General features: G+C 57.9%; 9 protein-coding genes across 9 annotated transcripts; 5 read left to right on the top strand and 4 right to left on the bottom strand.

Moving 5' to 3' along the window:
• Nucleotides 1–588: 588 nt before the first annotated feature.
• B0I36DRAFT_245563 (uncharacterized protein) lies at nucleotides 589–2,657 on the top strand (the record flags this gene model as incomplete). Its single annotated transcript, XM_046150166.1, has 2 exons — nucleotides 589–1,757; nucleotides 1,826–2,657. 2 exons carry the CDS (start codon nucleotides 589–591, stop codon nucleotides 2,655–2,657), a joined length of 2,001 nt encoding a protein of 666 aa, XP_046011095.1.
• A 169-nt stretch (nucleotides 2,658–2,826) lies between these two features.
• Nucleotides 2,827–4,529, bottom strand: B0I36DRAFT_246196 (family 43 glycosyl hydrolase; the record flags this gene model as incomplete). The annotated part of the gene is made up of 2 exons (XM_046150211.1): nucleotides 2,827–3,774; nucleotides 3,936–4,529. The coding sequence occupies 2 exons, from the start codon at nucleotides 4,527–4,529 to the stop codon at nucleotides 2,827–2,829; spliced, it is 1,542 nt and encodes a 513-aa protein (XP_046011094.1).
• A 1,790-nt stretch (nucleotides 4,530–6,319) lies between these two features.
• On the top strand, nucleotides 6,320–7,993 carry B0I36DRAFT_324598 (family 10 glycosyl hydrolase). The gene is made up of 2 exons (XM_046154127.1): nucleotides 6,320–7,364; nucleotides 7,429–7,993. The coding sequence occupies exons 1-2, from the start codon at nucleotides 6,608–6,610 to the stop codon at nucleotides 7,722–7,724; spliced, it is 1,053 nt and encodes a 350-aa protein (XP_046011093.1). The 5' UTR covers nucleotides 6,320–6,607; the 3' UTR covers nucleotides 7,725–7,993.
• Nucleotides 7,994–9,595, bottom strand: B0I36DRAFT_324596 (uncharacterized protein). Its single transcript, XM_046154126.1, has one exon. It carries the CDS (start codon nucleotides 9,526–9,528, stop codon nucleotides 8,347–8,349), a length of 1,182 nt encoding a protein of 393 aa, XP_046011092.1. The 5' UTR covers nucleotides 9,529–9,595; the 3' UTR covers nucleotides 7,994–8,346.
• Nucleotides 9,596–9,738: 143 nt separating this feature from the next.
• On the bottom strand, nucleotides 9,739–10,630 carry B0I36DRAFT_126299 (uncharacterized protein). The gene is made up of 3 exons (XM_046148121.1): nucleotides 10,580–10,630; nucleotides 10,124–10,473; nucleotides 9,739–10,034 (listed from the first exon to the last, which is right to left on the bottom strand). The coding sequence occupies exons 1-3, from the start codon at nucleotides 10,589–10,591 to the stop codon at nucleotides 10,025–10,027; spliced, it is 372 nt and encodes a 123-aa protein (XP_046011091.1). The 5' UTR covers nucleotides 10,592–10,630; the 3' UTR covers nucleotides 9,739–10,024.
• A 3,541-nt stretch (nucleotides 10,631–14,171) lies between these two features.
• B0I36DRAFT_363426 (uncharacterized protein) lies at nucleotides 14,172–16,550 on the top strand (the record flags this gene model as incomplete). Its single annotated transcript, XM_046158801.1, has 3 exons — nucleotides 14,172–14,598; nucleotides 14,659–15,142; nucleotides 15,212–16,550. The coding sequence occupies 3 exons, from the start codon at nucleotides 14,172–14,174 to the stop codon at nucleotides 16,548–16,550; spliced, it is 2,250 nt and encodes a 749-aa protein (XP_046011090.1).
• Nucleotides 16,551–17,507: 957 nt separating this feature from the next.
• On the top strand, nucleotides 17,508–18,453 carry B0I36DRAFT_290028 (peptidase A4 family protein; the record flags this gene model as incomplete). Its single annotated transcript, XM_046151693.1, has 1 exon — nucleotides 17,508–18,453. One exon carries the CDS (start codon nucleotides 17,508–17,510, stop codon nucleotides 18,273–18,275), a length of 768 nt encoding a protein of 255 aa, XP_046011089.1. The 3' UTR covers nucleotides 18,276–18,453.
• Nucleotides 18,454–19,197: 744 nt separating this feature from the next.
• B0I36DRAFT_349793 (general substrate transporter) lies at nucleotides 19,198–20,910 on the bottom strand (the record flags this gene model as incomplete). The annotated part of the gene is made up of 2 exons (XM_046156829.1): nucleotides 19,198–19,596; nucleotides 19,669–20,910. 2 exons carry the CDS (start codon nucleotides 20,908–20,910, stop codon nucleotides 19,198–19,200), a joined length of 1,641 nt encoding a protein of 546 aa, XP_046011088.1.
• Nucleotides 20,911–21,646: 736 nt separating this feature from the next.
• On the top strand, nucleotides 21,647–25,081 carry B0I36DRAFT_422718 (tannase and feruloyl esterase; the record flags this gene model as incomplete). The annotated part of the gene is made up of 2 exons (XM_046162216.1): nucleotides 21,647–23,707; nucleotides 24,938–25,081. Exons 1-2 carry the CDS (start codon nucleotides 22,082–22,084, stop codon nucleotides 25,079–25,081), a joined length of 1,770 nt encoding a protein of 589 aa, XP_046011087.1. The 5' UTR covers nucleotides 21,647–22,081.
• Nucleotides 25,082–27,285: the final 2,204 nt, after the last annotated feature.

Genomic DNA, 27,285 nt, shown 5'->3' with positions numbered 1-27,285 from the left:
CGTTGTGCTGCGTTTCGGCAAAGTGATGAAGGTTGGAGGGGGGAAAGGCTTCAATGGGATTGCCTGCCCAGGATTGCGGGACCGTGATGTTAAGGTGCAGCACATTTCCCACGCACAGCCAAAACTTTTTGGTGGGCTCGTCTAACCTGGAATGGGCAGGCTGTGGCTCGAAGCGGGCTAGCGCGAAGTAGACTCACCTCACCTGGTCCGTGCTCTTTCCAGGACTCACTCTCAGAGGTGCCTTTGTACCTCGCAATGGGAGGGCCCACTTAGAGCCAGGAACAGACCATCATCAGCGAAAACAGTCATCCGGCCTGCAGCTGTGAAGCCAGCAGCGGGCCACGATGGCTCAGATCCCACTCATGATGATGATGGTGTGCCAGCGGCAGCGAGCATGAGAGGCCATTCACGACTCTTCGACATGTAGAGACACAGCACTCTGGATTATGCCCTCTCCATGTCCTTTCAGTTCAGCAGTATAGGAGCCTCAAATCAGCTTGTCATCTTCAGCCTGGGCAGACTGCCCCTCCATTCGACACGTGCTGCCCCTCACTGACAGCTCCAATATCTGACACTATCCTCGACACCATGTCACCGACTCTACCGCCATTCGCACCATTCCCAGACTCGTCATGGAAGAGTCGCATCAGCACCAGCGAGTGGGACAGCTGTCTCTCAATCTGGGTGGCCCTCATCGAGGCACACCTCTCTCAGCCGGATAATGTCTTTGCTCAGACCGCCGCCCAGGACGAGTCGATATCTCCCTTTCTCGCGCCCCTGATCAGTGAGGTGGCTGTCTCTGGCCCGTCAACGCTCGGCACGTCGCCAGCAGCGTCGACCCTCTTGAGACAGGTTTTTCGGTTCTCCGCGAGACTGCTCAGGTGTCCGCAGACGCCTCCCGCTCTGCTCCGATGGGAATTCCTCGCCGACTTCTCCCGTGTGTTCCCCAGGAAGAGGACCACGCCTGTCCTTGATCACATCTTTTCAAGGAACAAGAACACACCGGAAGTCTCCCTGCAAGGTCTCAAGAAGGCCCTGATTGCCGGACTCGATGCCGGCATCAAGGGCGATCTCGGCGCGGTGGAGGCCCGGCTCAAGCGCCTCAACCATCTTCTCCATGCGTCACCAGCCGCTGCTGCTTTCTTCATGGCCGGAACAGACTTTCTCGACGGTCTGATTAGCTGCTACAAGATCATGAACCCGCCACTGCGCAAGGCCATCATTACCACCGCCTATTTGTGCCTGGCCGGTCTGACCGAGGGCGACCATCCAAACTTCTCGCTGCTGAGTGACCAGCTGTACTCGCTCAAGGCAGCTGCCGATGCTCACAAGGCGGGGCCGATCAACGCCAATGACTCGATGGTGCCGGAGCTCATCACGACGACTCCCATCCTGAAGCACGTGCTGGCACAGCTGGAGAAGGCGGGCAACTCGGCCACGAGGATCAAATCCGTCATTGCCAGCCTCGAGTCCTACCGCAAGCCAGGGGGCATGGTCAGGCCCAAAAAGTTTATCAAGCGCAAGATCGACAAGGGAAAAGGTCCCATGGACGTCAGCAAGGATTCAGAGTTTCAAGAGATGCGTATCCATCGTATGAGCCAGATCTCCCAGATCCAAGACCTCTTTCCGGGACTCGGATCTGGCTTTGTCTCACTGCTGCTAGACGAGTATGGCAACGACACCGAGCAGGTCATTGCGCATTTGCTGGAAGAGGACTTACCGCCACATCTCGGGTCGGCCGATCGAAGCAAGGAATTGTAAGTCATGCCACAGCTCACCACATCACTTGTGTACGTCATAAACCCAACTAACACGAGGCGCGCAGATCTCCCGAGCGCCCTCGGCGGAGGAGCTCATTGGCACCGAGGTCGACGCCAACACAACTCCCCACGCGCCACAACATCTACGACAACGACGATCTTGACGAACTGAACGTGGACATGGGGAATCTGCATTTTGGCAAGCGGGGCGCCGACAAGACCGCCGACGACATCCTCGCGGACCGGTCCACGGCACCCAACAAGGCGGCCATCTTATCCGCGCTCTCGCTGTTTGACGCCGACGACGACGAGCGTGACGATACATACGACGCGGTCGACGCCGGCATGACGGTCAACGATGCCCTTGCCGACGATGCCGACGACCAGAAGCGCCAGTCGGCGATTGAGGAGGTCCTTTTCAAGGCGTACCAGGCCAACCAGCAGGTATTTGAGCGGGATGCCGACACGCGGAGAAGCACCGCCAGGTCGACCCTCAGAGGGGAGACAGGCATGACGGACGAAGCCATCGAGGGATGGGGTCTGATGTTGGGCCGCGACCCGGGGCGACTGAAGCGCCTGGAGCTCAAGTTCAGCGCCTTTAGTGGCAGTCAGACGATACTGGAGTCGACAGCATGGAGAGCAGGCAACGAGGACTCGGAAGGCGACGGTGCGGGGCGGGGCAGAGGACGGGGCCGTGGGCGAGGAGGAGGAGGTGGTGGTCGCGGTCGTGGGGGCGGCGGCGGCGGTCGTGGAGGCAACGTCGCGGGGCCGACTGGAGACAAAGACACGGAGAATGCACGAAGGAGGAAGGAGTCGAACAAAGGGTCACGAGCAAACCACAACCGGCGAGACCAGCGAGCACGCAAGATGGCTCGTGGTGGCGGGATGGCAGGGTAAACTCTGCTTGGTGGATAAAACTGCGTTACGACTCTCTTGGCTGCTTCAAGCTCACTAACTGGGCTGCTACTCTACAAACAACTGCTGCAAGTTAGGCCAGAAGAGACCCCCATCCCCTCGAGGGCTGTCTCAGACAGTCCTGTGTCACAAGCAACCCCCCCTCCCCCTTTTATGCACTAGTGAACGAGATGACCTTGATGGAACCACCTGTGGCCGAGGTGGCAAAGTTGAAGATGCCGTAGCGGTAGCCCATGAAGAACTCCCACGAGTTGTGCAGGCTCGCCGTCGGCCCGAGGTTAGTGAACGAGTTGCCGTCCAGGCTGTAGCTAAACTGCGCGGACCCGGCACCGCCAGGGCGGATGTTGGCCACCATCCGGAGCGAGACCTGCCTGACGCTCAGGTTGTTGACGCGGGCGGCCACGGTGCCCTTGGACAGGGTCGACCAGTTGGTGTTCATGGTCAGGCCCGTGTAGACGACGAGGTTGTACGCGTTGTTGACCTTCTCGACGGCAATGTAGGCCGACTTGTCGCGCAGCACGGCCAGGCCGGCGCGGTCCCCGTTGGCCATGCCGCTAAAGTCGAACCTGAGCGTTCCCGTGCCGACGGGCCCGCGGATGCGGGTGGTCAGGGTGTTGCGCGAGGCGTACAGGTCGTCGGTCCGGGAGACGGTGCGAAGAGTCAGCCCGGGGTTGGCAAAGGAGAAGCCGCTGGTGTCGGGGTTGTGGTTCCACTCCCACTTGTGGTTGAGGGAGGAACCCTGGAACGTGTCGGTGCCGAGGGAGCTCTGGACGTTGCGCCGGGCCACGGGGTAGTCGTAGTTGCCCCATTGCCCGTTGACCGTCGTCAGCGTGGGGAAGCCGTCGGAGCCCCAGGTGATTGGCGCGAGCACCGGGCACCGCCCGCCGGGGTACATGTCGGCAAAGCCCATGTAGTACCACTGCCCGCTGGGCGTGTCGACGAAGCTGCCCTGATGCGGCGAGCCCGCGCTCGGCACGGCCGCCAGCTTGACCCGGTCCGCCAGGGTCTTGATCGTGTAGGGGCCCCAGGGGCTCGACGCCTTGAGCACAAACTGGCCATCCGGGGGCCGGGTGAGGATGATGTAGTATTGCCCGTTGCGCTGGGTGGAGGAGGGTCAGTAGGATTTTCGAGTGGTGGGTTTATTTTTAATCAGGCGTAGAAACAACGTTGGCATGGGAAAGGGGGGGCGGAGCCGAGAGGGCGGATAAGAAAGGCGGAGAGGAGAGGACGGCGACGAAACGGGCAGGCGTCAAATCATACCTTGTACATGCGAGATCCTTCGAGGGTGCCGATGTTGGATGGTGTCGAGTAGACCTGCTGGGAGCGGACCTCGCTCTTCATGTCGGCAGACAGCTGGGAGACCGAGATCTGCGTGTTGCCGTAGGCAACGTAGGGTGTGTCATTGTCGTCAAACACCAGGCCGGCGTCGTAGTAGCACTTGTTGATGGTGGTGTGCTTGGTCCAGGGGCCCGCCGGGTTGTTGGCCACATAGACGTAGGTGGTTGAGAACTCGATGCAGGCCAGGAAGAACCACTGGCCGCTGCTGGGCCGGTAGCGCAGGCTGCTCGCCCAGATGCCCTTGATGTACGCCTGCTGACCATTCTGCAGGTTATACTTGGAGGACCAGTCGAGGACGGGCACCGAGTGGCCAATGTACTCCCAGTTGACGAGATCGTAGGATCGCAGGACAGGGGCCCCGGGCGAGTAGTGCATCGTCGATGCAGTCATGTAGAACGTGTCGCCCACCCGATGCACCTCGTTATCGGCCAGATCCTCCCACAGGACCGGGTTCGTGAACTGCTCAGCCAGCGCCATGATGGCAACGCTGAGCAGCGCAAGAATCGTCAGCTTCATCTTGGCAAGCAGGGGATCGCGCAATAGGCGGTAAGATGCAGTCAGACGGTGCAAGGGAGGTAAAAGGTCCAGGCTGCAATCCTGGAGTGGATTGCACAAATCACGGCAGTTTGTCCACTGGGCAGTCGCCATCATTGTTATACTCACATCCGACACTGCGCAACTCCGCACCAGTTCGACCAAGACCTGTCCCCCGCAGACTAAGCTTTTGCCCTGGCCAGGGACCGAGTCAATTCGTCTCCGAAAACACTATCGAGGCAATCTACTCACTATGCCGGCGTCGCCCTGTGATTGGACGGGATCGCCGTGCCTGATCGACAAGTGATGGTGTCGACGGCTAGGACCGAGAAAAGAAAGTCCGTGATGCTGGATGATGCAAGTTTGCGGGCTGTCTTTGACCGTGATAGGCGCGCAAAGACTGGCACTCCAGATTGGGCCACGGAGGGGGATCCGCGTCGAGAATGATCGACCCGACCCTGGCCTCTTATTCGTGGTGTTATTCCCAGCAGTCGCGCCGCGCCAAGCAATGGGAGAGTATGGTACGGCTGCATAAAGGGTCACAGAGCCCGCTGACGTGTAGGTGAATTAGATGGGAACAGGAGTCATGAGCAGCCATCTGGTATTTGTCTGCAATGCGACACCACGCAGCACACATGCCGTGCCCTGTTGTGCCACCCCCAGATTCGCTATTCTGGCTAAATTGCTGCGCAACTGCACCCCACACTCTCGGCTACTCTCATGTGCCGTGGCGGCCTGCAGCTCTGCAAGGCGGCTAATTAGTTGACAGGTCCAGAGTGTCCCTGGTTCGAAGAGGGTGACAATTCCCGCGCGAGGCTGCAGATGTCAAAATAAACATAAAATTAAAAGTAAAAGCTCCCAGAGATTTGGCTTCGCCTCGAAACAGAAGGTCAACGGACTGCTTTGGATCCTCGCGACAGGGCCTCTTATCAGTAGGCACCCACGTGCGGGCCTTGCCAAGATGAGGAGAATCCTCATCTTGGCTTGCCCCTGACGGCTAAAGGATCCACCGCTGCCACTAGCCCTCAAGGCGTCCGTCCTTCGACTTGTCATGGTTGGGATTTGCCGGTCCGGTTCATCGCATTGCAACGCGAAACGAGGGCGGCTAAAGGAAAGCTGCATGACTTTTAAATCGTGAGATGGCATGATCATTCGACCAAAGGCGTAGTCAGCCTCAGGTCAATCTTGCGGAGCGGTCTGCAATTTATCAAAGACGGGCATGTCTTGCGACCCCGGCTAAAACGTGGCACGGGCGCCATGGGTACTAGTGTCGATAATAGATACCCTTGGTGCGGCTACTTTCCAGAAGCTTACCCAGCAGCGACGGCGCCGTTGTCTCGTCCGCTGTGGTGCCACCTCCCACCTCATTGAGGGAGAAACTCGACGATGAGTTTCAGCACCCCTGAGCTCCAGTTCAGGGGTTGTCATGGTCAGGCTCGGCCCACGATCAGCGCCCATTGAATCATGGATTCGAGCCGGAGCGCTTCCCTCCGCGGGTATAGCATGACCATATCGAGACCTTAGCCAACCCGGCACGCCGTCACTGGCGGAAACCCCTGCTGGCGCCCATGAGCTTCCGCAGCCAGGTCCACCCCGACCCTTAATTCCGGACGGACTAATACGGCAGCCGGCCTGTTGATGTCAAAGGAGCAAACCGTACCCACTGCGTGTACAGGGGGCCCTTACTGCGTACACATGCTACTCTCACCTTCAGATAGATTGCGGCAGGTGTTCCGATCGAGGCAGCTCTTGGCATGATCGGCGCCCTCCAAGTTTTGCGGCGACAACGTGACAGAAGAAACGAACCACAGAAAAGCAAACAGCTAGGAACGAACCCTTGCCCCATGCCAAGTTTCACCCATGGGTAAAGGTCAGGACAAGGCATTGGCGTCCCCACGCAGCATCGAGGCAGAAAACATGATATAAATCAGGTCGAGATCCGTCCTCTGTCTCCCGTCCAGCACCTCTTCTTCTCCTCCACAGGTCGCCTTGACTCAAGACTCTCTCTTCTCAGCCGCCCCTGCTCGTCTCTCCTTGCTCCAGACCACAAAGCATTCACCATGAAGCTCTCCGCTGCCCTCCTCCTGCCCGTCCTCGCGGCGGCTCTGCCCGCCGAGTTCGTTCAGAACGAGCCCGAGCTGGCTGCGCGCCGTGCCAACATTGTCGAGCGCCAGCTCCAGCCCGAGGAGCTGCTCGAGGCCCGCCAGGCCTCGGTCAGCATTGACCAGCGCTTCAAGAACAAGGGCAAGAAGTACATTGGTGTCGCCACGGACCAGGGCCTGCTCAACAGCGGCAAGAACGCGGCCATCATCCGGGCCAACTTTGGCCAGGTCTCGCCCGAGAACAGCATGAAGTGGGACGCCCTCGAGCCCAGCCGCGGCAGCTTCAACTTTGGCAACGCCGACGCGCTCGTCAACTTTGCCCAGCAGAACGGCAAGAAGGTGCGCGGCCACACCCTCGTCTGGCACTCGCAGCTGCCCACCTGGGTCCAGAACATCAACAACGCCCAGACGCTGCGCGACGTTATCCGCAACCACGTCACCACCGTCGTCACCCGCTACAAGGGCAAGATCCTCCAGTGGGATGTCGTCAACGAGATCTTCAACGAGGACGGCACCCTCCGAGACTCCGTCTTCTCCCGCCTCCTGGGCGAGGAGTTTGTCTCCATCGCCTTCAAGGCCGCCCGGGCTGCCGACCCGGCCGCCAAGCTCTACATCAACGACTACAACCTTGATAGGGCCGGCGTCTCCAAGGTCAACCTCATGCGCTACTACGTCGACAAGTGGATCGCCGCCGGTGTTCCCATTGACGGCATTGGTATGTTGAACCATCCTCACCAAAAATGAGAAATCTCTCTTTTTTCTACTAACTTTCTGAGCAGGCTCCCAGACTCACATCTCTGGCGGCGGCGGCTCCGCCGTCCAGGGCGCCCTGGCGCAGCTCGCCGCTGCGGCCGTCACCGAGGTCGCCATCACCGAGCTCGACATCAAGAACGCGCCCACGGCCGACTACAACGCCGTCGTCCAGGCTTGCCTCAACGTCCCCAAGTGCGTCGGTATCACCGTCTGGGGTGTCAGCGACAAGGACTCGTGGCGCAAGGGCGAGAACCCCCTGCTCTTTGACAGCAGCTTCAACCCCAAGGCTGCCTACAACAGCATCGCCAACCTCCTCGCCTAAAGTAGTGTTTTAAGGGCAATTAGTATTTCTGAGGCCGGGGGGAGCCTCACACACACGCGGCGTGGTGGTGGTCCCGCGTGTGTGCCGATGATGATGAGAGCAGAGCGAAGGATCTGTTCTTCACTGGATCGCCACTTTTTTCACAATCTCCTTTTTCGTTGCTTCCACAGATGCATCTCTTTTTGTGGCTAGGGCGGGAGGCGATTTACGTATATATTTAACGTTCTCGAGTACAAATAACGAGCGAATACTTAACCGGTCACTACTTATGTGGACATCGTCATTTTGCTTGTATGAGTGTGTGCTTTCCTGCCTGCGCGCAAACAACTCGGTAGTCGCACTATCCTCTCCTTCTCCACCAAGGAACATCGTTTGTATGTGATGCAGACCAGAAGTGTTCCCAGTCTTTTGACCATCAGCATGACAGCACGCCTTCTCAACATTAGAATTCCAGCCCTTGCAGACGGCCACTTACAGGACAGTGCTTCCACCGTCGTCCGCTCCATGGTCCCGAAGGATTGCGCGCACGGCAGTACAAGCAACTAGTTCAATCTGATTTCAAGACATATTCCTCTCATTTGTCCAGACTGCCGTCTCATCTCAGCCAAACACCACACATGCATCACGTCGCCTGGCTACAGAAACCCGCCAGCTGCGTCGCACCTTGCGGCTCCTCACCGCCGGCACACGCCTGCGCCAGCGACAGAAGCCACTGCTGCCGCGTAAGCTCCAGCGACTCCCTGCCCACGTCGAACGACAGCTTGGCGTACACGACCCCCAGCACGCCCAGCACGATGCTCGCGACCGTCAGCACGGCGACCAGCAGTGCGAGCCAGAAGTTGACCGACTCGACCAGGTTCCGCTTGTCCTTGCGGAGGAACATGGACCGCACGCCGAGCGCGGGCGGCTCGTCCAGCGCCGCGAGCAGTGCCTGCAGCTTCGCGCCCCAGTATGGGTAGTCCTGCAGCGAGGGGCGGTGCGTGGCTGCTGGGCGGCGGCCGCAGTAGCCGAGGCTGTGGAAGGCCTGGGAGTGCTGCTTGAGGAGTTTGCCGGTTTTCCGGTGGCCGGGGGGGAAGAGGAGATTGAGTGTGTCGAGGGCTTCCTCGACGACGGGCCGAGGAATGATGTCTGTCCGGTTGTTGCGCGGGGTCTGTAGGAGGGCGGCGAGGAGCAGTTTGTGCTTGTATATCCAGACTTGCTTGGACTTGATCGTGAGGTGTTCTTTGAGGTTGTCTGTCCAGCGGATCGAGTAGCCAAAGCTCTTGACTAGTGTGGCCATGTTGAGCCTCTTCAGCGTCGAGGATGGGCTTGTGAATGGGCCAGTGGCTGGCGCCTTGTACTCGTCAAAGGACACAGCGACGGCTTCTCGCAGAGACTTGCCCATCGGCCACCGTACGACAACAGAGAACGGTCTGCTCGCGTCGAATTCGCGCACCACGTCGATCGTCAGAAGAAGAGATGCCGTGATCATAAGGACGGACGGGATCTCGTGTGCCGGCTGCGGACACCGCATACCGCGGCCGAGTTTCTCCCCGAAGCCATCCGCCTTCTCGTCCTGGAACCAAGACAGCGTCTCGACGAGGATATCATGGCATGACCTGGTGGCGGTGATGCCGGACCAGCTGTGGAGCGCGTCGTCGAGCTGTGCCATTCGAGACCTAACGAGGCTGGCAAGGTCCACGAATTGCGACTGGTCCGGTAGCCCTGTGGCGGCGATGAATGGCCAGACTGACCTACATAACTCATAGTCCGTAGCATAATCGTAGACTGAGACCGGTTGGCTTTTTTCTTTAGGGTCTTGCATTGTCTCCGAATTGACCAGATGTCACTTGCACTGGCGACCTGGAAAATTGCTGTTGGCGGGCGAGAACTGAACATGTTGGGTGGTGGGTGGCCCACGGACCGACCCAACGTGCCGCCTGCGCACTGCCTTTCATGCAGTTGGTTCACATTGCATGCAGGTGCGTCACATGCGCGCAGAACATCATCCAATAGAGTCCAGATGCTGACTCGTACGGCAGATGCTGCGCGCCAGGCTCAACGGCACGAGCCGTGCCCAACTGGGTCCTACCATGAGCGGACTCCGACATAAATGAACAACGACTCAAGTTGCAGCCTTTCGCTATGTAAGCAACCCGACACCCTGTATGACTTGATGGCGGACTACGTTCTTCTCATGGCTGAGAAAATCCAATAGATTGCCAGACTGGCACCGGCGCCAGCGAACAAGCCCCCTGGATGCAAGACTTGCCAAGATGACCAGGATATCGTCTGTGCTGGCAGCGGCTTGCTCATGATGATCATCTGGTGCTGATATGGCAAGCGTCAGCACTGGATATATCTTTTACTAGCCATGTAGTATTCAGACCGGTGCATTATGATACGTCAGAGTGCTTTACCTCGTACTTACATCGCGCCAGGCTTCCCTAGCTTCGGTCTCGATGTCGCGACTCAATCGTACCAGGCCAGAATGTATTTCACCCGCATGTGCCTCAAGCCTATTCCAGTTCTCGTTCAGGCTTTGTTGTGTCGCCAGACTGAAGCGGCCTGGACGAGCTGACTGCTGCCCACGATACGTCTTGGCCCAATGCTGACGCATCTCCGCCAAATCACGCGGGGCTACAGCAATGTGCTTCCTGAACATCTTAAGTAGTTGGATCGTGGTGAAGTATTGTTTCGATTTGGAGGCTGAATCGTCATCGCGAACGAGACCGTCGAAAGACTTGCCGTCGTGGGCGAGCAGATCGCCCTTTTATTTGCCAAGGCAGGCCTCGAAATCAGCTTTTCGCACCATCCCAAGGTAATGCATATCAGGGGGGGGGCACTATGGTGCGGTGAGTTGTGAATGTACTCACATCGATATCCATGGCTACTTTCAAGCAGCGCAGAGTATGAGCCCAACCTCCCTGCCACACTTCGAAGCGCTTCCACAGAATCTGCTGAAACAGAGCAACGCCCGGGGCCTCGTCGGGACAGACAAGACCCCTGGAGTCCCAGTCGTCCTCATTGACGACATGATCTTCGTGGCCGTCGTCATCGAGAAGGAACCCAATCACTGCGTACGCACCACCAGCCGCATCCGGCTTCACGACGTTGCCCTCGTTGTCCTTGGCCGTGGCGGTTCGGACGACGATGGTCACGCGGTCTTCTACAAAGGTGCCGGCGAAGTGGGTGCGTATCTGGCGACGGCTACGTTGCAAGCCCGCGGCAAAAGCTTGTGCCGCTTCATCCAAGGGCGGCGTGTCCTCGCGTGGCCGACCGAAGTCATGCATGGTGAAGTGCATATATAGCCATGCATCGCCATACGTCTCCAAGGACCACGAGTGACTATTCCATTTTCCGTATAGCTCGTCTTCGTCCGGTCCTTGAAGCCGGGCGTAGGCATGGAGAAAGTCAAAGCACCACGAAAGGTCGCTGTCTGGAAAGTCGGCTTTTGTCTCGGTATCGATGGCATTCTTATCGGGATGGAGAGTCAGGAGCATGACAGCCACCATGACAGGAAAGGAGATGATGTTGGCAGTTGAAGGAGTGAATGACCCGGCAGCGAATTAGCAGGCGGGTGTTGAGGTAAGATGAAGTGAGTCACACCATATCTGGCCACAACGAGGTCCGATATTGTCTGTTGTCCTGCGGCCTTCTTCAATGTCTCGAGGCGATGGCGTCTCTGGAGCCTGGGGGCCAAGATTTGGGTAGATGAGTTGCTTCAGCAATAAGCGATGTCAGTCCTCGGCCAAGATGTGAAGAGCCATTCCTAAAAGGGGACACTTGCCTGGTCTCCCCGCAGGATGTCAAGATTTCCAGACTTGTTGCGTGTCGTGAAAGAGACAAGGATGCCTTCTCCTGGAAGCAGATGCTGTGATGCAAGCCAGCCGACCATGGGGTCCTTGGACGCGATATCGTCGAGGACCTGTAACCCATGCCCATCCTTTGTATGACGGAACAGCTTGACATGACGTCTGGGTGGGCCTACCGCCGAGACGGGCCAGAGCCTTTTGATCTGATCAGCTACTTGACACAGGATGTGATCGCTAGCGTGGTTGAGTTGCTTGTGGGCAAACATAACCGTCGTTGGTCCTGCCGCTGGTTCGCCCGTCCAGACGTCATCTTTTGCTCCCTGGAAACATAGGCACGCGGACCAAGCCCTTTGATCTGGGATCCGGAGTCCCCCACGTTCAAAGTCATTCTTCGGCATGACCATCCTAAGCTTGGGTGCCGTTGGATCGTGGTGACCGCGTTGCAAGTGACGCTTTGGCATGCGCGAATTAACGGGTGCTCCAAGTACCGATAAGAATTTGTCCTTCAGTTCCGAAAGAATGTCATCATGGATCGGGACCAACACGCCTGACATTGCCACTGGTGAGCCGAGCATCGTCGGCGGCGCGCGATTTTGAAAGCCTGTGCGTGAGAGGCTCAAATGATAATAGACGACTCTTTGGTTTGGAAGGTCGCACTTCTGCCTTGAACCCCAGGCGAGATTGACGAGACAAGGAAGACCTGCCACAGAGCTCCATGGCAATGCGACTTTTGAGCTAATGGCTTGTTGGTCGGCGCAAGCCCACCCCTGTGTCTAACACAAGGCGCTTAGCTGCAGGCGATGCGCATATGCATGCCACCATGATCCACCAGTCACCAGAGGCAAGCATGTGCAGGAATGTGGATGAGCTCAAGGCAGTACTCGGGTGTGAGCGGCAGCCACAATGAGATCTGCTGGCACCGCGCATCGGCCGACCCACAAGAATCAAAGAATGGCTGTTTCGGCGGTTGGTCCTCCTTGAAACCACCTTGCCATCCATTCCAGATCTCCGGGATCGGGCACTGCTCTGCTCGCCCAACAAGTGGGCTGTCAACCGACATTCGAAGTTCATTACTGAGGTACTTTATCGTTGCCCAAAATCCCCTTTGTCAGGGACGGACGGAATGGTTCGGTATCTGAACCGCTCTCGGCCTAACCAAAGTGATTTTCTTTGTGATCTGTCGCCTTGCACATGATCTGATAGAAATTCTTTGTGCAACTTGGGACGCTGTTATGGAAGTTGTTAGCAAGCTGACCTTACGGTTCTGATCACGTGCTTTTGATGGTGTGCTCTTTGTCCCGGCCTCGATATCGATGAGAAAATGACCACGAAATTAGCCTACAAGAAGGCCCCGAATCTGCTATAGACATGCGAGGAGCGAAGGATTTACTCACACGCAGACAGCAGACAGTCACGTACACATTTGTCATTACCCGATTCAGACGAACTGAGCCTGTTAGCGCACACAGGAACGAGAAACTACATTTCAGTCAACCGGAAGATAGGATAACACCATGGCTATCATCGAACGCACCGAATTGGTCAATTTCGAGGAGATGAGTGGTCACTGTACCCGCGGCAACGACGTCACTAACTACGAGTTGTGGAAGCGAAACAACCGCTCCAAGATATGCAAAACGCACCCAACGGCTAGTGGCATGGCTTTCAGAGAATCTGGAAGGCTCGTAGAGAGCCTACTGGTCGCTTGATGCGAGGAAACCCAGCTCTGGATGATGATCCGAACCCGGTGTTGGGTTCCTCACCGCACTCACGCGCAGGACGTCATCGAGTTCAGTTTTTTGTTTTCTTGGGGTTTGGATGAGTTTCGTAATGGTTCAAAGTAGGTGCACTACTTTGGGTATTGGAGGTTGTATGGGTTCTGGGGGCTCTTTAGCCACTAACAGTCTTTACTGAATAGCAAATCATCGATGATTGAACTGACGGAACCGACTTCAAGCGAATGTGATGCATGCTGCACTACATCTCTCCAAAGGGCCGACAGTGTGATACATGTTATTGTGGTCTTGACAGCCAACACGCATCGCAACAAGAAACGACTGAAACCAATAGACGGCAGTTTCTGTGCACGCTTGATATCGTATACGAGTGTGTTCGATGATTATCTTTGCGATCTGCACTCCCAACTTGCACACGAGTTTTGGACGAGTGTTTGGGGTCAGCCAATATCGTAACAAAGGTGTATAGCGAGCGATAAGAGCAACTTTCTCAGCAACGATAATGCTTGACGTCGTGTGCATTGCTCAATGATGCAAGAAGAGCCTCCAAACAGACGGGACCGGTAAGCCAAGGTCTGTTGAGTAACTCGTACGCAGATCGACGAACCCCTGTCTGAGGGCACGCTGCCGATGAGTGATCGCCGGCACGGTACACTGTCGCGCAATCGCCCGAGAAAGAGCCAAGCCCAGACCGAAGTGACAAGGGTATACCATACGTGCATACTTCAAGCACATCATCGCAAGCAAATATTGACCCCCACCGTAAGCGAGCATGACCCCTCTCTATGCAAGACTGGTGGTGGCTTCGTTTTCAGAGGGCTCAGCAACTCATAGGTATATCGGTTGAGTAACCAGCTACGCAAAAGATCTCGACTGCTATCAACTTTCCCATCCACCCAGGTCTCCGGTAACACACTATGGAGATCGGCCCTCACATCTTGCAGCAGCTTTGCGGGTATTGCTCAGCATTGTTCCCTCTCCGGCTAGCACCACGCAACACACGTATCGAGCACCATGCGACTGCGGGCGACTTCATCGCCGCCGCGGAGCATACCGCATGCGCCCTGTGCGCTGCCATGCGGCTAGATCTGCCTCTGCAAGATCTGCAGCAACGCTATCCCCAAATAACGCCCGCTGAACTCGATGCCGCGGAGTTTAAGATCAGCGTTACGAGCCTCTCCGCTGCGGGGAGGCAAAGCAGCGGCGAAGAACCAGACCCGACGAACACTTTGCATCATCAAATTGAGGACGCCACGCTTTCGATGAGATTGCAGCTGCGCACATCAAAGTACAGCTCGTACCAGGAATGGTGGACGGTCGTTGCAGCCTGCAACATCACAGCATGTAAGCATAGCCGCACGTGCTTTGCACGGCTCATTGCACGAGTCTGACAGGACATTGAAGCTGCACGGATTCATGCGGACCTGCCCAAAGTATGGACCATTCCACAAGCCACCACCAGCGTCCCAGACAAGTTGGTCGTCATCGGGTCCTGGCTTAGACTGTGCGAAGAGGCGCACGCGCTCTGCAGGATGACCAGTCCCGACCAGCATGGTGCACTGCCTAAAAGGCTCCTTGCACTTGCCCCTGCCAGCAGCAAGACGCCGTCTCGTCTTGTATACAGCCGGGATATCGCGGCTGGAGAAATGCTACGTGGTCTCAAGTACGTGGCACTGAGCCACTGTTGGGGCTCGGGCATGCCTCTCAGAACACTGCGGGAGAATCTTAAGCAGCTCCAGCGAGCTATACCTGGTTGCGACGGACCATGGACCGGAGGCCCGGGCCGGATCCCCTGGACGTTTCGGGAGGCCATCGACATCTGCCGCTCCCTGAGCATCAAGTATATCTGGATCGACAGTCTTTGCATCGTACAGGATGACTCGGAAGAGTAGCGTCAGGAAGCCGCCCGCATGAAAGACGTGTACTCGAATGCATGGCTTACGATAGCTGCATCAAGCGCCTCGGACAGCTCGCAAGGCTGCTTCGTGGGACTTGAGCAAGGTGTCGTCGCTAAAAGTCATGTCCCTCAGGTTGCGAGATTCCACGTCCAGGTTCCCTTGCGAGGAGGAATCGCAAGCAACGCGGCTGAACAGATTCAGACCCAGGACAGCGAGTCCGATACCCGCTCGGGAGACTCTCTGCTGGTGCGTGTCTACGAGGACAGCATCATCCGCCAGACAAGAGATGCCGCGCTCAACCAGCGGGGCTGGACGCTGCAGGAGCAGGTCCTTTCACGCCGCGTCCTCCACTGCACCTTTCCCGAGCTTCATTGGCAGTGCACCAGCTGCTACGTCACTGAGGCTCGTGTGGAGCTGCATGGCGATGGCTCGCCGCGAACAGGCTACCTCAAGACCAGACACGAGGTCGAGCTCGGCACCACCACCACCACCAGTCAGAACTTCTCGGCCGCCGCGGGCGAGACCATGCATCGCGCATGGTGCCTGTGGATGGAGACATACTCGCGCCGCAAGTTTACCTTCGCCGCGGACCGTCTCGCCGCGCTGTCTGGCATGGTGCAGCAGACCGCGGCCACGACTGGGTACACCCACCTCCTCGGCTGCTGGGAGGAGACGCTCTGCAACGACCTCTCCTGGACGATCCGCACGAGTAGTTGGCCGGGTAATGATTCGCCGCATACGCGCATCGACAGCAAGGAGGACATGTTGCCAGAGATCCCTTCTTGGTCGTGGCTGTCCCGCTTCGACGACATTGCCCTGAACCCTTGGTACTCCAGACCCGACGACCAATCCCCTCACGAATCTTTTGCTCATACATCGCTCGTCGACAAGCACATCCTCTGGAGCGGCATCCCGCTTGTGTCCGAGCTCCTTTGTGCAGAACTTCTGCTGCGAGGGCCCGTCAAGAGGAGCCGTCTGACCACGATGCCGCCAGGCAAGATCCACGACCCTCCCGGCCTGTGCGTCTACGACGAGATGCAGGACAGGCCGGCCGATCTCCCCCCTTCGTGGCGCTGCATGGGAGGCCTGGACCGGCGGACTGCCGACGGCGGGCATCAGTATCTGGACGGCAACTACGACTGCCTCCTGTTGCGCAGTCACCGCAGTACCGCCAAGAAGACACCGGGCCGGGAGACGTTCAACGACACCGAGATGTTCCTGATTCTGGAGCCCGTGCCTCCAGGCGAGCTGCGCGAGAGGATGGCCACTGGTGCTTCGCGCCCCTTTCCGGGGCCGCCCCTACCATGCTATCGGAGGATCGGAATAGCCAACCTGCTGGCTGTCAGGACCGGGCCCCATTTTGACGGCGTGCAAGACATGACGATAAGGCTCATTTGAAAACGCCCCCCGTGCGAGTCGCGCGGCCGCTCGCCGGCTTTGCCTCCTCAAACACATCTAAATCTGTCCATTGTTGCTCCATTGCTCCTGGAACAGCACCACCCCTGCTCGGTAGCGTCGAGTGACAAGGCCCTAGTTGGCTAGTGGTTACGAACAAAAGACCCATCGACCAACACAGATTCTGGAGCCTTTTGCCTAGGTATAATTACTGTGATCCACGGCTGTCGCGATATCGCGCCATCCCTAGGACCCTCGGTATCTGCCCTTAGCGCGTCCTCCAATGCTGCGTCTAGCGAACAATAACGCACAGAGCCGGCCCTCGTGCCACATATGGAAGGTGAAGCAGGTCTAGACACGGCACGTTTATGGAAGGACGGGTAGCAGCGAATTTTGAACGACCAATCAACGAGTGCGATTGTGTTGGAAGGGGCATGTCAAAAAGCTTGTTCCGGTCAAGCATTTGCCAAGCGCTATCAAGCATTCCCCAAGCACACATGGCAAGCCGAGGTGCTGACGTGGCTCCTGCTTGTTGTGCTTGTGCCGTCCGTTCACTATGACCAACGCGGAAGGTGACAGGTATCTGCCGACTCCACTCTCGGCAATGCTACCATGTGCCCAGTCACGCTCGGCGCTTAAACACCACCAAAGCGGCGAGAGCTCTATGTCCTCCATGTTCCTTCTGGCTGGCCTCGTCACCTCATGTTGTATAGGACTTGTGATATCGCGCAGAGGGCGGCAGGTAATCACGCCAGCTATCTGTCGACCTTCTAGATTGAGACCGGTATCTGGGACCGGTATATTTTGAATAACTAGGACAGATGGACACGATTGAATATAAATATTGCTCAGTCGCTCAACAATTTGATCGCTTGTCTTTGACAGTAAGCAGCAGAAACAGTAACAGATCAGTCAACCACATTGACCTAACAATCAACCTATTCGTTCTCATCAATCACAATGAAGGCTGCCATCATCCTCGCCGCTGCCGGCCTTGCTGCCGCTGTTCCTGCCCGTCAGTGGGCCCAGCGTGCCACTTCTGCTCTTGTCCCTCGCTCCCGGGGAAGCAAGCAGACTGTTCCCAACATCCGGCTCGGCCGCAACGAGACCAGCAACGTCCAGTACTCGAGCAACTGGGCTGGTGCCGTGTCCATCGGCACCGGCTACAACCATGTCATCGGCACCATCACCGTTCCCGAGGTCAGCGGCGAAGACGGTGCTGCCGCCTCGGCCTGGGTCGGCATCGACGGCGACACCTGCCAGACCGCCATCCTCCAGACTGGTATTTCCTTCTACGCGGACGGAACCTACGACGCCTGGTACGAGTGGATCCCCGACTACGCCCACAGCTTTAGCAACTTTGCAGTCAGCGCAGGAGACCAGATCCAGATGTCTGTCGATGCATCGTCGACCACCAAGGGTGTCGCCACCCTGTCGAACCTGAGCACCGGCAAGAAGGTCACCCACACCTTCACGGGGACTCCTTCCACCCTCTGCGAGACCAATGCCGAGTGGATCGTCGAGGCCTTCCAGGAGGGCGGCAGCCAGGTCGAACTCGCCGACTTTGGCAAGGTCACCTTCACTGGAGCGTCTGCCTCGGGCCGCAGCGGGACCACAACCCCGGCCAAGAGCCAGATTCTTGACATCTCCCCGGACAATGGCAGGACTGTCCTCACCAGCTGCAGCGCGGGCAGCAGCACCGTCACCTGCTCCTACGTCGGTAACTAGATGGATGGCTGAGCACGGCCTGAGGTTGAACACGGGCAATATTGACCATGGTCAGTGATCGGGGGGTGGAAAGAAGGGTGGCAGGTGAAACTGATCCAGTTTTGGATACAAATATTCTCTTCTTGTAGATACGAACTTGAAGTTGGCAGATGGCGGAGGTGTAGATATGAGTATATACATATATTGTTGCGAAGACCAAATGGCTCGTCTTGGAGTGACTGTCGCAATGACTGACAGTTCCGTGTGGGATGAATTCTTCGTGGGCTGGGCTTGTCGTGGGATCAGTAACTTAGCCCCTGACCCAGGTTCATTATTCATTAAGTGAGCATATACCGTACCGGGACCGTGGCTTGCTTATTCTGTATTGCAAATGACCCACGTATCTGAGGCTTGCTTCTAGCGATATGCAAACTCGGAGCCAGGCCAGGGGAAGGGCGTGGCCGCGTTGCAAGGCTGCCCGACAATCCATGCACAGCGCCCTGTGTTGCATGGTTGCGATGGCGAGCTGATTGAGCATATCTCTAGATTAATCAAGCCCATATGATTGAGTTTGTACAGGACATCCGCATACGAGCAGCTATCATCCGCACGTCTATATACGACCCAGAACCAAGTCACAGTCTTCCCTGTCAGCCAGCCATTGCTTAGGCAACTTTACGTCGCAGCTTAAGAGAGGCATGCTCGCCTGTGCTTTTCGCTCTTGTGCTGCTGGCTTCGATCTAGCCGGGATACAGCTCCGAGATATAGTTAGTACACACAGTCTGCTTCAGGGCAAACCTTTCATCATGCACATTTTTTGGTTTTCATTCAAATCATCTCAGAACATCATCAAACGATATCATAAATTCGATAATGCAACGTAACTTCAGTTTTAGCTACTTTTCATGATTCTCGTTTCCTCAAAGCGCAAAAAGGCCAATCCTTAGACCTGCTCCTGCTGCTTGGCAACCCCGTGCTTCTCCTCCTCGACCGAGCCCGAGTCGATGCCCGCGTTGTGGCGGAACTCCTCCTCCTGGGCGCGGAGCTCCTCGAGGACAATGGCGTGGGCCTTGCGCGTGGGCTTGACCTCGAAGAGGCGGTTCATGGCCTCGAGCGGGAGGCCCTTGGTCTCGGGCATGAGGAAGAAGACAAAGGTGGCCGACATGATCATGAGCGAGGCGAAGAAGAAGTAGACGCCGTAGCCCATGGTGAGGAACATCTGCGGGGTGAAGCGCGAGATGATGAAGTTCCAGAACCAGTTGTTGGCGGCGGCAGAGGCCTGGCCGATGGAGCGCGAGTTCTCGTCGAACATTTCCGAGTTGTAGACCCAGGGGAGAGGGTTCTGTTGAGAAGAGCAAGGTTAGAATGGAAGTTTCAGAAACGGAGTTCAGTGTTTGCAAAGTGGTGTACTTACCCAGGTGGGTGAATAGAAGGCAGTCCAGAGGTAGAAGAAGAAGACGGCCGCGATACCACCAGACGTCATGGGACCGCCAGTGTTGGCGACAGCAGCCGGGTTGGCGACCTTGATGTAGGCACCAATGAACCACATGCAAAGCGAGCCACCGACGGAGCCGATGATGAGAAGCCTGCGACGGCCAACAGTCTCAATGAGGAAGAGGATGAAGATGATGGTGATGGCGGTCTTGACGACACCGAAGATGCCGGTGGTCAGGAAGCCAGTGCTGGTGCCGGTAATGCCGATGCTCTTGAAGACGGTGGGCGAATAGTAGTTGATGGCGTTGATGCCGGAGCCGTTCTGCCACAGGAACATCATGCCGCCGAGGAACAGTCTGTACTGGACCTTGCCCTGCTTGAGGCAGACGAAGGGAGCCCAGAAGCCGGGGCCGATGTTCTGGTTGTAGCGCTCCAACTCGTCATCGACGTACTTGACTTCCTCGATCATGTAGATGTCGGTGGGCTCGAGCTGACGCAGCCAGCAAAGGTTCTTCATGGCCTCGTCACGGCGGCCCTTGGAGAACAGCCAGCGAGGAGATTCGGGGAGCCAGAATGCACCGATAAAGAGCAGGCCGGAAGGGATGAGCTGAACGGCGAAAGGGATGATCCACTGGGTGTGGCTCGGGGCCATCGTCTGGGTAAGGCCGTAGTTGATCCAGAAGCCGACGAGGCCACCAATCTGCCACCCAAGCTCGTAAATGCCCACGAGACGACCGCGGATGGGTGGTGGGGACAGTTCGGCGCAGTAGATGGGGACCATGTTGGAGCAGGCACCGACACCGACACCGGCAAGGACACGGCCGGCAATGATGAGGCTAAGACCGCGATCGCCGTTGGCGCCCAGCATCATGCCGGCGCCCAGCGAGAAAACCAAGCTGTAGATGATGAGAGACCAGCGGCGGCCGAGGTACCAGGAGGTGACATATGCGAAGAGACTGCCAAAGAAGGCACCGGCCTGGTAGACGGAAACAATGTTGGCCTGGAGGAGGGCGAGGTCGGCGGGGAGGTACGAGTCAAACTTGAACTCGGACCGGAAGGATGGCAGCGCGATGGTGGTGCCGATAAAGGCAGAGTCGTATCCGATCATGCATGATGCGAAAGAGGCGATCGCAGCACATAGATAGACTCGATAATTGTACACAGCCTTTGGCGTTGGCCGGTCCTCGTTGACGGCGAGGGGATTGTTGAATTTGAAGCCCATCGTGGCGGTTTGGGGTGGTGGTGGCGGGTGGTGGTAGCTAGTGAAAGCCCCAATTGAGGTGTGTGAGGGAAGAAAGCGCGACACGCGGAGTGAAGCAGGTGCAAGGGAGCACAGGGAGGGCAGAGGACGGTGCTCTTATCAAGTCGGCAGTCTGGGATGAGCAAGGTGGGAAATGCCAGTGCCGGTATCGCCTTGAGGATTTTTCGTGGGATGGGGCCCCTGACGATGAGCGAGCAGATACCCGCATTAAATATGAGTCGCAACTGGAGCCTCCCCACAGCCCGGCCACGAATGCTGGCCATTGCAACAGGCACTAGCACCGGGCAAGCAGGCCAATCGAGGACGCCGAAATGGCAAGCGTGGCCCGCTTCAGTCGAGGCCCGAGGGTCCGGAACCTGCTCGCCACGCCGCTAGCACCAAGGCCCAAGCCAAACCTGGCCATGCGCCGCCGGAACAGCAAATACCCCAGGATCCCCCTCACGCGCTGCCGGCCTCGCCCCAGCCAGATCCTTGGGGCATCCCTTGGGGCAACTCTGGAGGCGGCCAGGGGGCTGGCTGGGGGAAATGGGGAAAGAGGTGGGGGACGGCTGTGGACGAGCCGGCCAGCGGCCCCGGAGTCCAGACGGCGGATAGGCATTCACCCGCTGCTCTCCACTGGGGGAGATTGGGCCTCTCCGGTCTGGGGACTCTGTTGAGTTTTGCCTGTCTCACTCCGTCAACGGCGGCACAGCCAGGTGCTTGGCTTGTCCCCGCGTGGCTCCCCCAGACTCCAATCAGCGTGACAGCTGTTTCTCCAGCTGGTCGGGCGTGCCCTGCTTGCTTACCCCGACTTCGTGGCACTGCTGATCGACATGGCTGTTACCCGAATTCTCTGTCCGTCCTCTGCTGTGCGTTCTCCGACCCTACGGGACCCTCTTGCCGTTAGATCGAGTCAGTCAAGAGGCAGGCACGTTTATGCGGTATTAGGTGACAATGCCTGTTCGACCAGAGCCGTCGGGATGACGTCCCGACTCTCTGTTGCAGATGAAAGCTTGGGACCCTTCTGTCTCTCACTGTGTGACCTCCAGGCTATGTTCTGAACTACAACCGTAGCTCAGGCACGCGTTCAGTACAGTAACAGGTCTCAAGGTGCGAACCACAGACACCCGAGACATTCTTCCCCACGTCCACAATGCGCTGGCGGCCGGACTGGACACAGCTCCTCCTTAGCAGCCTCGTGGTCTGGCCCCATGGGGCCGCCACGTCCGCGTGTGGCTGCACCCTCCGGGCCATCGACGCCGCCTTCTCCCCCGATGACGGCGCCACAGCCGTGTTCGCCATCTCCCTCGGTGCCAACAGCACCTTTGGCCAGGCGAGCGACGTGGCCTACCCGCAGAACGCCACCTACTTGCCCGCCTCCTGCGCGGTGCTCGTCAATGTCACTTCGTCGCCGACCTCGTCTTACACGTTTGGCGTCTTCCTGCCGCAGGACTGGAACCAGCGGACACTGACAGTCGGCAATGGCGGCTTCATGGGCGGCATCAACTGGCTCGCCATGGGCGACGGGCTCAAGTACGGCTTCGCGGCAATGTCGACCGACACGGGCCACAACTCGACGGGCATCGACATGGCCTGGGCGCTGAACCAGCCCGAGGCCAAGGCAGACTGGGCGTACCGTGCCCTCCACGGCTCCGTCGTGCTCACCAAGAAGCTCGTGGCCGCGTACTATCGCAGTGACAACCGCTACAACTACTACTCGGGGTGCTCGACGGGCGGCCGGCAGGGTATCAAGTCGGCGCAGGATTTCCCTGATGACTTTGACGGCGTGCTCGCCGGGTCGCCTGCGTGGTGGTCGACACACCAGCAGCTGTGGCAGCTCAAGGTCGGCGCGGTCAACCTACCCGAGACGAGCCCTGCGTACATCCCGCCGAGCCAGTTTTCGTGGCTGAGCGACGCCGTGCTAGCTCAGTGCGACGGCGCCGACGGCCTCGTCGACAACATCATCCAGGACCCAGACATGTGCCGGCTGCAAATTGGCAAGCTCATCTGCAACCCGCACTCCAACCGCAATGCCTCCGAGTGCCTGAGTCTGGACCAGGCAGAGACCCTGCGCCAGCTGTACTCCCCCCTGGTCGAGGCCGACGCGGCCGCTAACAACATCACGGCGCTGTACCCCAACTTTGGCATCGGATCCGAGATGCAGATGCCGGCCTCGTTCGGCGCCAACAACACGCCCTCGCGCTACGGCACCGGCTACGCAAAGTACTACATCTACGACGACCCGGCCTGGGACTGGGAGGTCTCGTTCAACTACTCGGCCTGGGTGCTCGCGGACAGGCTCAACCCGGGCAACGTCAACGCCGTCAACTTTGACATGACGCCCTTCCAGGCCCGCGGGGGTAAGCTGCTCACCTACCACGGCTGGGCGGACGGCCTGATCCCCTCGGGCGCGAGCCCGCTGCTGTACGACAAGGTGCAGAGCGCCATGGCCTCATCGTCGGCGTCGTCGGTCACTAACAGCAGCACTGGCGGCGGCGGCGAAGTCGTGGACATGGACTCGTGGTACTGCCTGTTCATGGTGCCCGGGATGCAGCACTGCGGAGGCAGCGTGTACGACGCGCCCTGGTACTTTGGCGGCAGCGGGCAGCCGGCCAGCATCGAGGGCACGGCGGCCGAGCTGGGCAAGCTGCCGGTCGCGGGGGTCGACGACACTCACCACGACGCGCTCCTCGCGCTGATGGCGTGGGTCGAGCAGGACACGCCGGTGGAATACCTGGTTGCTACCAAGTGGGCCAACGACACCGTCGCGGGCGGCGTGGTCAGGCAGCGCCCGCTGTGCAGGTGGCCGGGCAGGGCACTCTATGACGGCACGGGGGACCCGAATCAGGCGTCGAGCTGGAAATGCTCGAATGCGTGAGAGATGGAAGGGGATCATGTACGATAAAGATTATGATGGCCGAGTCACGAATAATCGAGATGATGATTTCCCGCGACTCAGCATCTGTGCTGGGCATCTGCATCTTGGCGCTCGCCAGGGGGCAGCCCCAGCCAAGCACCGATGAAGTGCCGAAAAGGGAGAGACGGAGGCTCTGCAATAAGCACTTGTGCCGAGCGACGCGGCTGAGTATCCCGGAAGGCTCGGCGCCCAGCGGCACGGAGGGTCACAAGTGGTTGCTGACCGCCTCACAGGACCTTGACATAGGCTGGCCGAGTGATGTCTTCCTTCGGTCTGCTTGTTACTGTCATCTCGAGAATGAAAGCTGGAGTTTCCTTCTTGCAACCAACCAGTCACGACCGATACAGGGGACACGGCTATGCCGTCACAGGGAAACGAACCCCTGTCCTGCCTGGCCTGAGAACGGACGGACACGCATCATTTCGTTGCATTGCACAGTCCAGGACCCCCCTTGTCCTCCACCCATGCGCAGTGGCGCCGCTAAGCTAGTCCCAACCACGAGGCGTGCGTGTCGAGCGTAGTCTTGGCCCAATGGCAGGATGGGTGTGAATGCCCCGGATGAGCGTTTATCCCTCTCCACGCTCTTCTCCACGTCTCACCCACACGCCTCCACTGCTTCTGGGCGACTAGGCCGGTTCGGCTCGCTCGGTTGCCCCGGATGTGTGTTCTACCCCGGAGCTGAAATGAGGAGGAGGCATGAGCGCGTCATGCCAGCACCAACACACTCCACCGTACATAGAGTTCTGGGGCAAAAGCCCGCCCCGTCCAAAGTGCGGTGGTGAGGCGGCCACGTCCTTTCTGCGGAGATGCCCGTCTGGGGGGGGCGGAGAGCCCACTTGTTGTTGGAGAAGCCAGCTAGGGAAGAGAGGGGAAAAGCATGTCACCGGCCGGGCACAACCTGGGGATGATGCCTCACCCGCATCCCCCCATCAGGCGGTTTGGGTGCTCAGCTCGGCCGGCTCGTGTTGCGTGGCTTTTGTGCATGACAGTTCCCCGGATTTCGGTAAATGAAGATGGTGTGTTTCCTTGGGCCCGGCCGCTCCCTGTGCCACGAATGGCGTGCGACGACTGGGCCACGCCAATTCCAAATAGCGGCATTGGCCACCCTGGTGCTTCTTAGCGACCTCTACAGCTTTCAGTCTTCTCGTCTGCCCCTTTGGCTATTTTAAGACTGACAGTAATCGCCGAGAGGGTACGACCGCTCCTGGTGGCGCTGCTGCTGTGGTCATCGTCTGATTGTTATTTTTGCTTGAGGACACCACCATGGAACAAGCTGGTCCTTCCATTCACGGGAACAAGGAGGTTTTTGCCATCTAGAGCTCCATAGTTGCCGCGTTTGATATGGTCGATTTGAAGTCAGCTGGCGCAGGGGGGTTGCACAAGGCGATGGTGGGATACGTGGACGTGTTCCGAACCATGCGTACATCTCTGCCACCCGTCGGCCAACAATGGCCGCTGCCACCACCGCGATCTCGCCGATCTCTCCGGATTGTGGTGACACCAATCAAAATGTCGAGTATTCTGTTTTGGTTGAGGCTCGTGGCTCACTTCCCCCGAGGCATGTCGAAGATGTTCTGGGCGCCCAACACGAAGCACCAAGGCCCACGAGCCCAGAACGTGTCCAATGTGACCCGGGAAGCCGCCCATAGTCACTAGTAGATCTGCGGACTGCCCGTGGGCATACAAACGCAATATGTCAGGAGCCACCAAATCCGGTACAGCGCAATTTTGTATGGTCCTGTCTGCGGCGCTTCTTCAGAGCCGGTTCTTTCTCGTTACAGGACTCCCGCACCAGTTGGTGTCGAAGTCTCTGACGTACTGAAACTCATTTCCATACTGTCTACGGAGCTGTCCGCGAGAGCACTTCTGCTGGGCAATTGGCGCTATCGCTTGCCCTAAGTTGACAATAACCTCTGGACCTCTGGACCTCTGAACCTCTGGGCCTCTGACCTCAGAGGAACCAGGTGCTTGCTTGCAAGTTCCACGTTTAATGCTGCCCGCTCATTGCGTTCCGTTTCGTGCAATTCTCTGTATGAGTAGCACCTCTGGCAAGGTATGAAAGGTCCAAACCCGTCGCAGTCCTTGGAGCGCGGCGCCAGACAGTTCTGGCAGCCATCGTAATTGTGTGGATCCGACTTGAGCCACTTCCGGTGGATTATCGGATTGGGCTTCCACGGTTTCTTCTCTCGATGCTCGTAAGAGTGACACCCATTACAACGGGCATCTTTAAAGTAGAGAGTTTTCCGCGGCTTCTGCGGATGGCCCGTGGCGTCCTGCCACTTGATGCACCACTCGTTCCTGCAAGTATCTGGTCAAGAACCCTCGACCAGATCCTGGAAGTGGGGCTCGCGATCGGACGGGCCCCAGCGCTCCTTTGCGTGAATCTCGAATGCCTGAAACATCGCTGGCAAAGCTTCCGATGCTCGGTATCGCGAAAGGCGCGGCGTCAGTTGGCCTGGATTCTGTCCTGCCAGGCCTCGCACTTCTTGTTGGTACACTGCTTGGTGACATCCATCGTGTGTCGACTGTCGGCTGGTGCTTTTTCTTCCATCCAAGACTTGTTCGGGCGATGTAAGTCGTGCTTTGGCTATTTCTCAAGTGAACTACTACAAATACTTAACCTCAGTGAATCCAGAGAGGTGTCTGGAGCCTGCAAAATCGAGGTCTCTGCCTGAAAGGTTCGCTGTGCATCTTGTTGCTCGACCATCTCTGGCTGAGCGAGATAGTAAGAATGAAGTGTTGCAGCCACTGGGGCGCGAGCTGCTGATGCTACGGGCAACAATCAAAATTAACCACCAAAAGGGGGATTCTAACACGAGCGCGGTTTCCCACTACCCATGCCGCAATTGAAGACAAGGTCGCGGTGGCGGAATCGTGTGTCTGTGTGGACCCGCGACTGGAATGTGCTTAAATTTTGTTCCGTACACACGGCGGTCCTGGAATGCATTGCATTACCGTGCGGAGAAAACTGCCGGGACCTATCTTTGGCTAAGCGCATTTGATGATTTATTCTCCGTCCGTGAAAGGGGCGCGGCGACAGTGTTAGACGTTGGCATATCGTGCGTCGATCATCAAGACACTGGCTTGCGGCTCAGCAGCCGGCATCACAACTGAAATGAGCCCCAGTGACATTCGCGTTGATCGCGACTCCTTAAGAGTCTTGGTTGCCCCTGCCCGGAGAAATCCGTCCTTCAGTGCAGCTGGTCAAGATTTCATGCTCACCACACTAGGCCAAAGATGTCGTCCAAGTTGCTGTTCGTTACCCTCCTGTCTGCTATCTCCACTGGGCAAATAGTCCAGGCTTCAGCGATAGAAGGCCGTGGCGATTGCTGGGACGGCGCGCTACACTGTTTGGCTCCTCTTTCTTCAGATCCCAATGTGGTTAGCTATTGTTCAGAGTTCTTCCCCATTCCGGCGGACACAATCACGGTTACCTCAAC

Source organism: Microdochium trichocladiopsis (genome assembly GCF_020744255.1).
Source record: "Microdochium trichocladiopsis strain MPI-CAGE-CH-0230 chromosome Unknown B0I36scaffold_6, whole genome shotgun sequence".
NCBI classification, from domain to species: Eukaryota; Fungi; Ascomycota; class Sordariomycetes; order Xylariales; family Microdochiaceae; genus Microdochium; species Microdochium trichocladiopsis.
The sequence above is the reverse complement of the archived record's forward strand: the minus strand, read 5'-3'. Positions and strand labels throughout refer to the sequence as shown.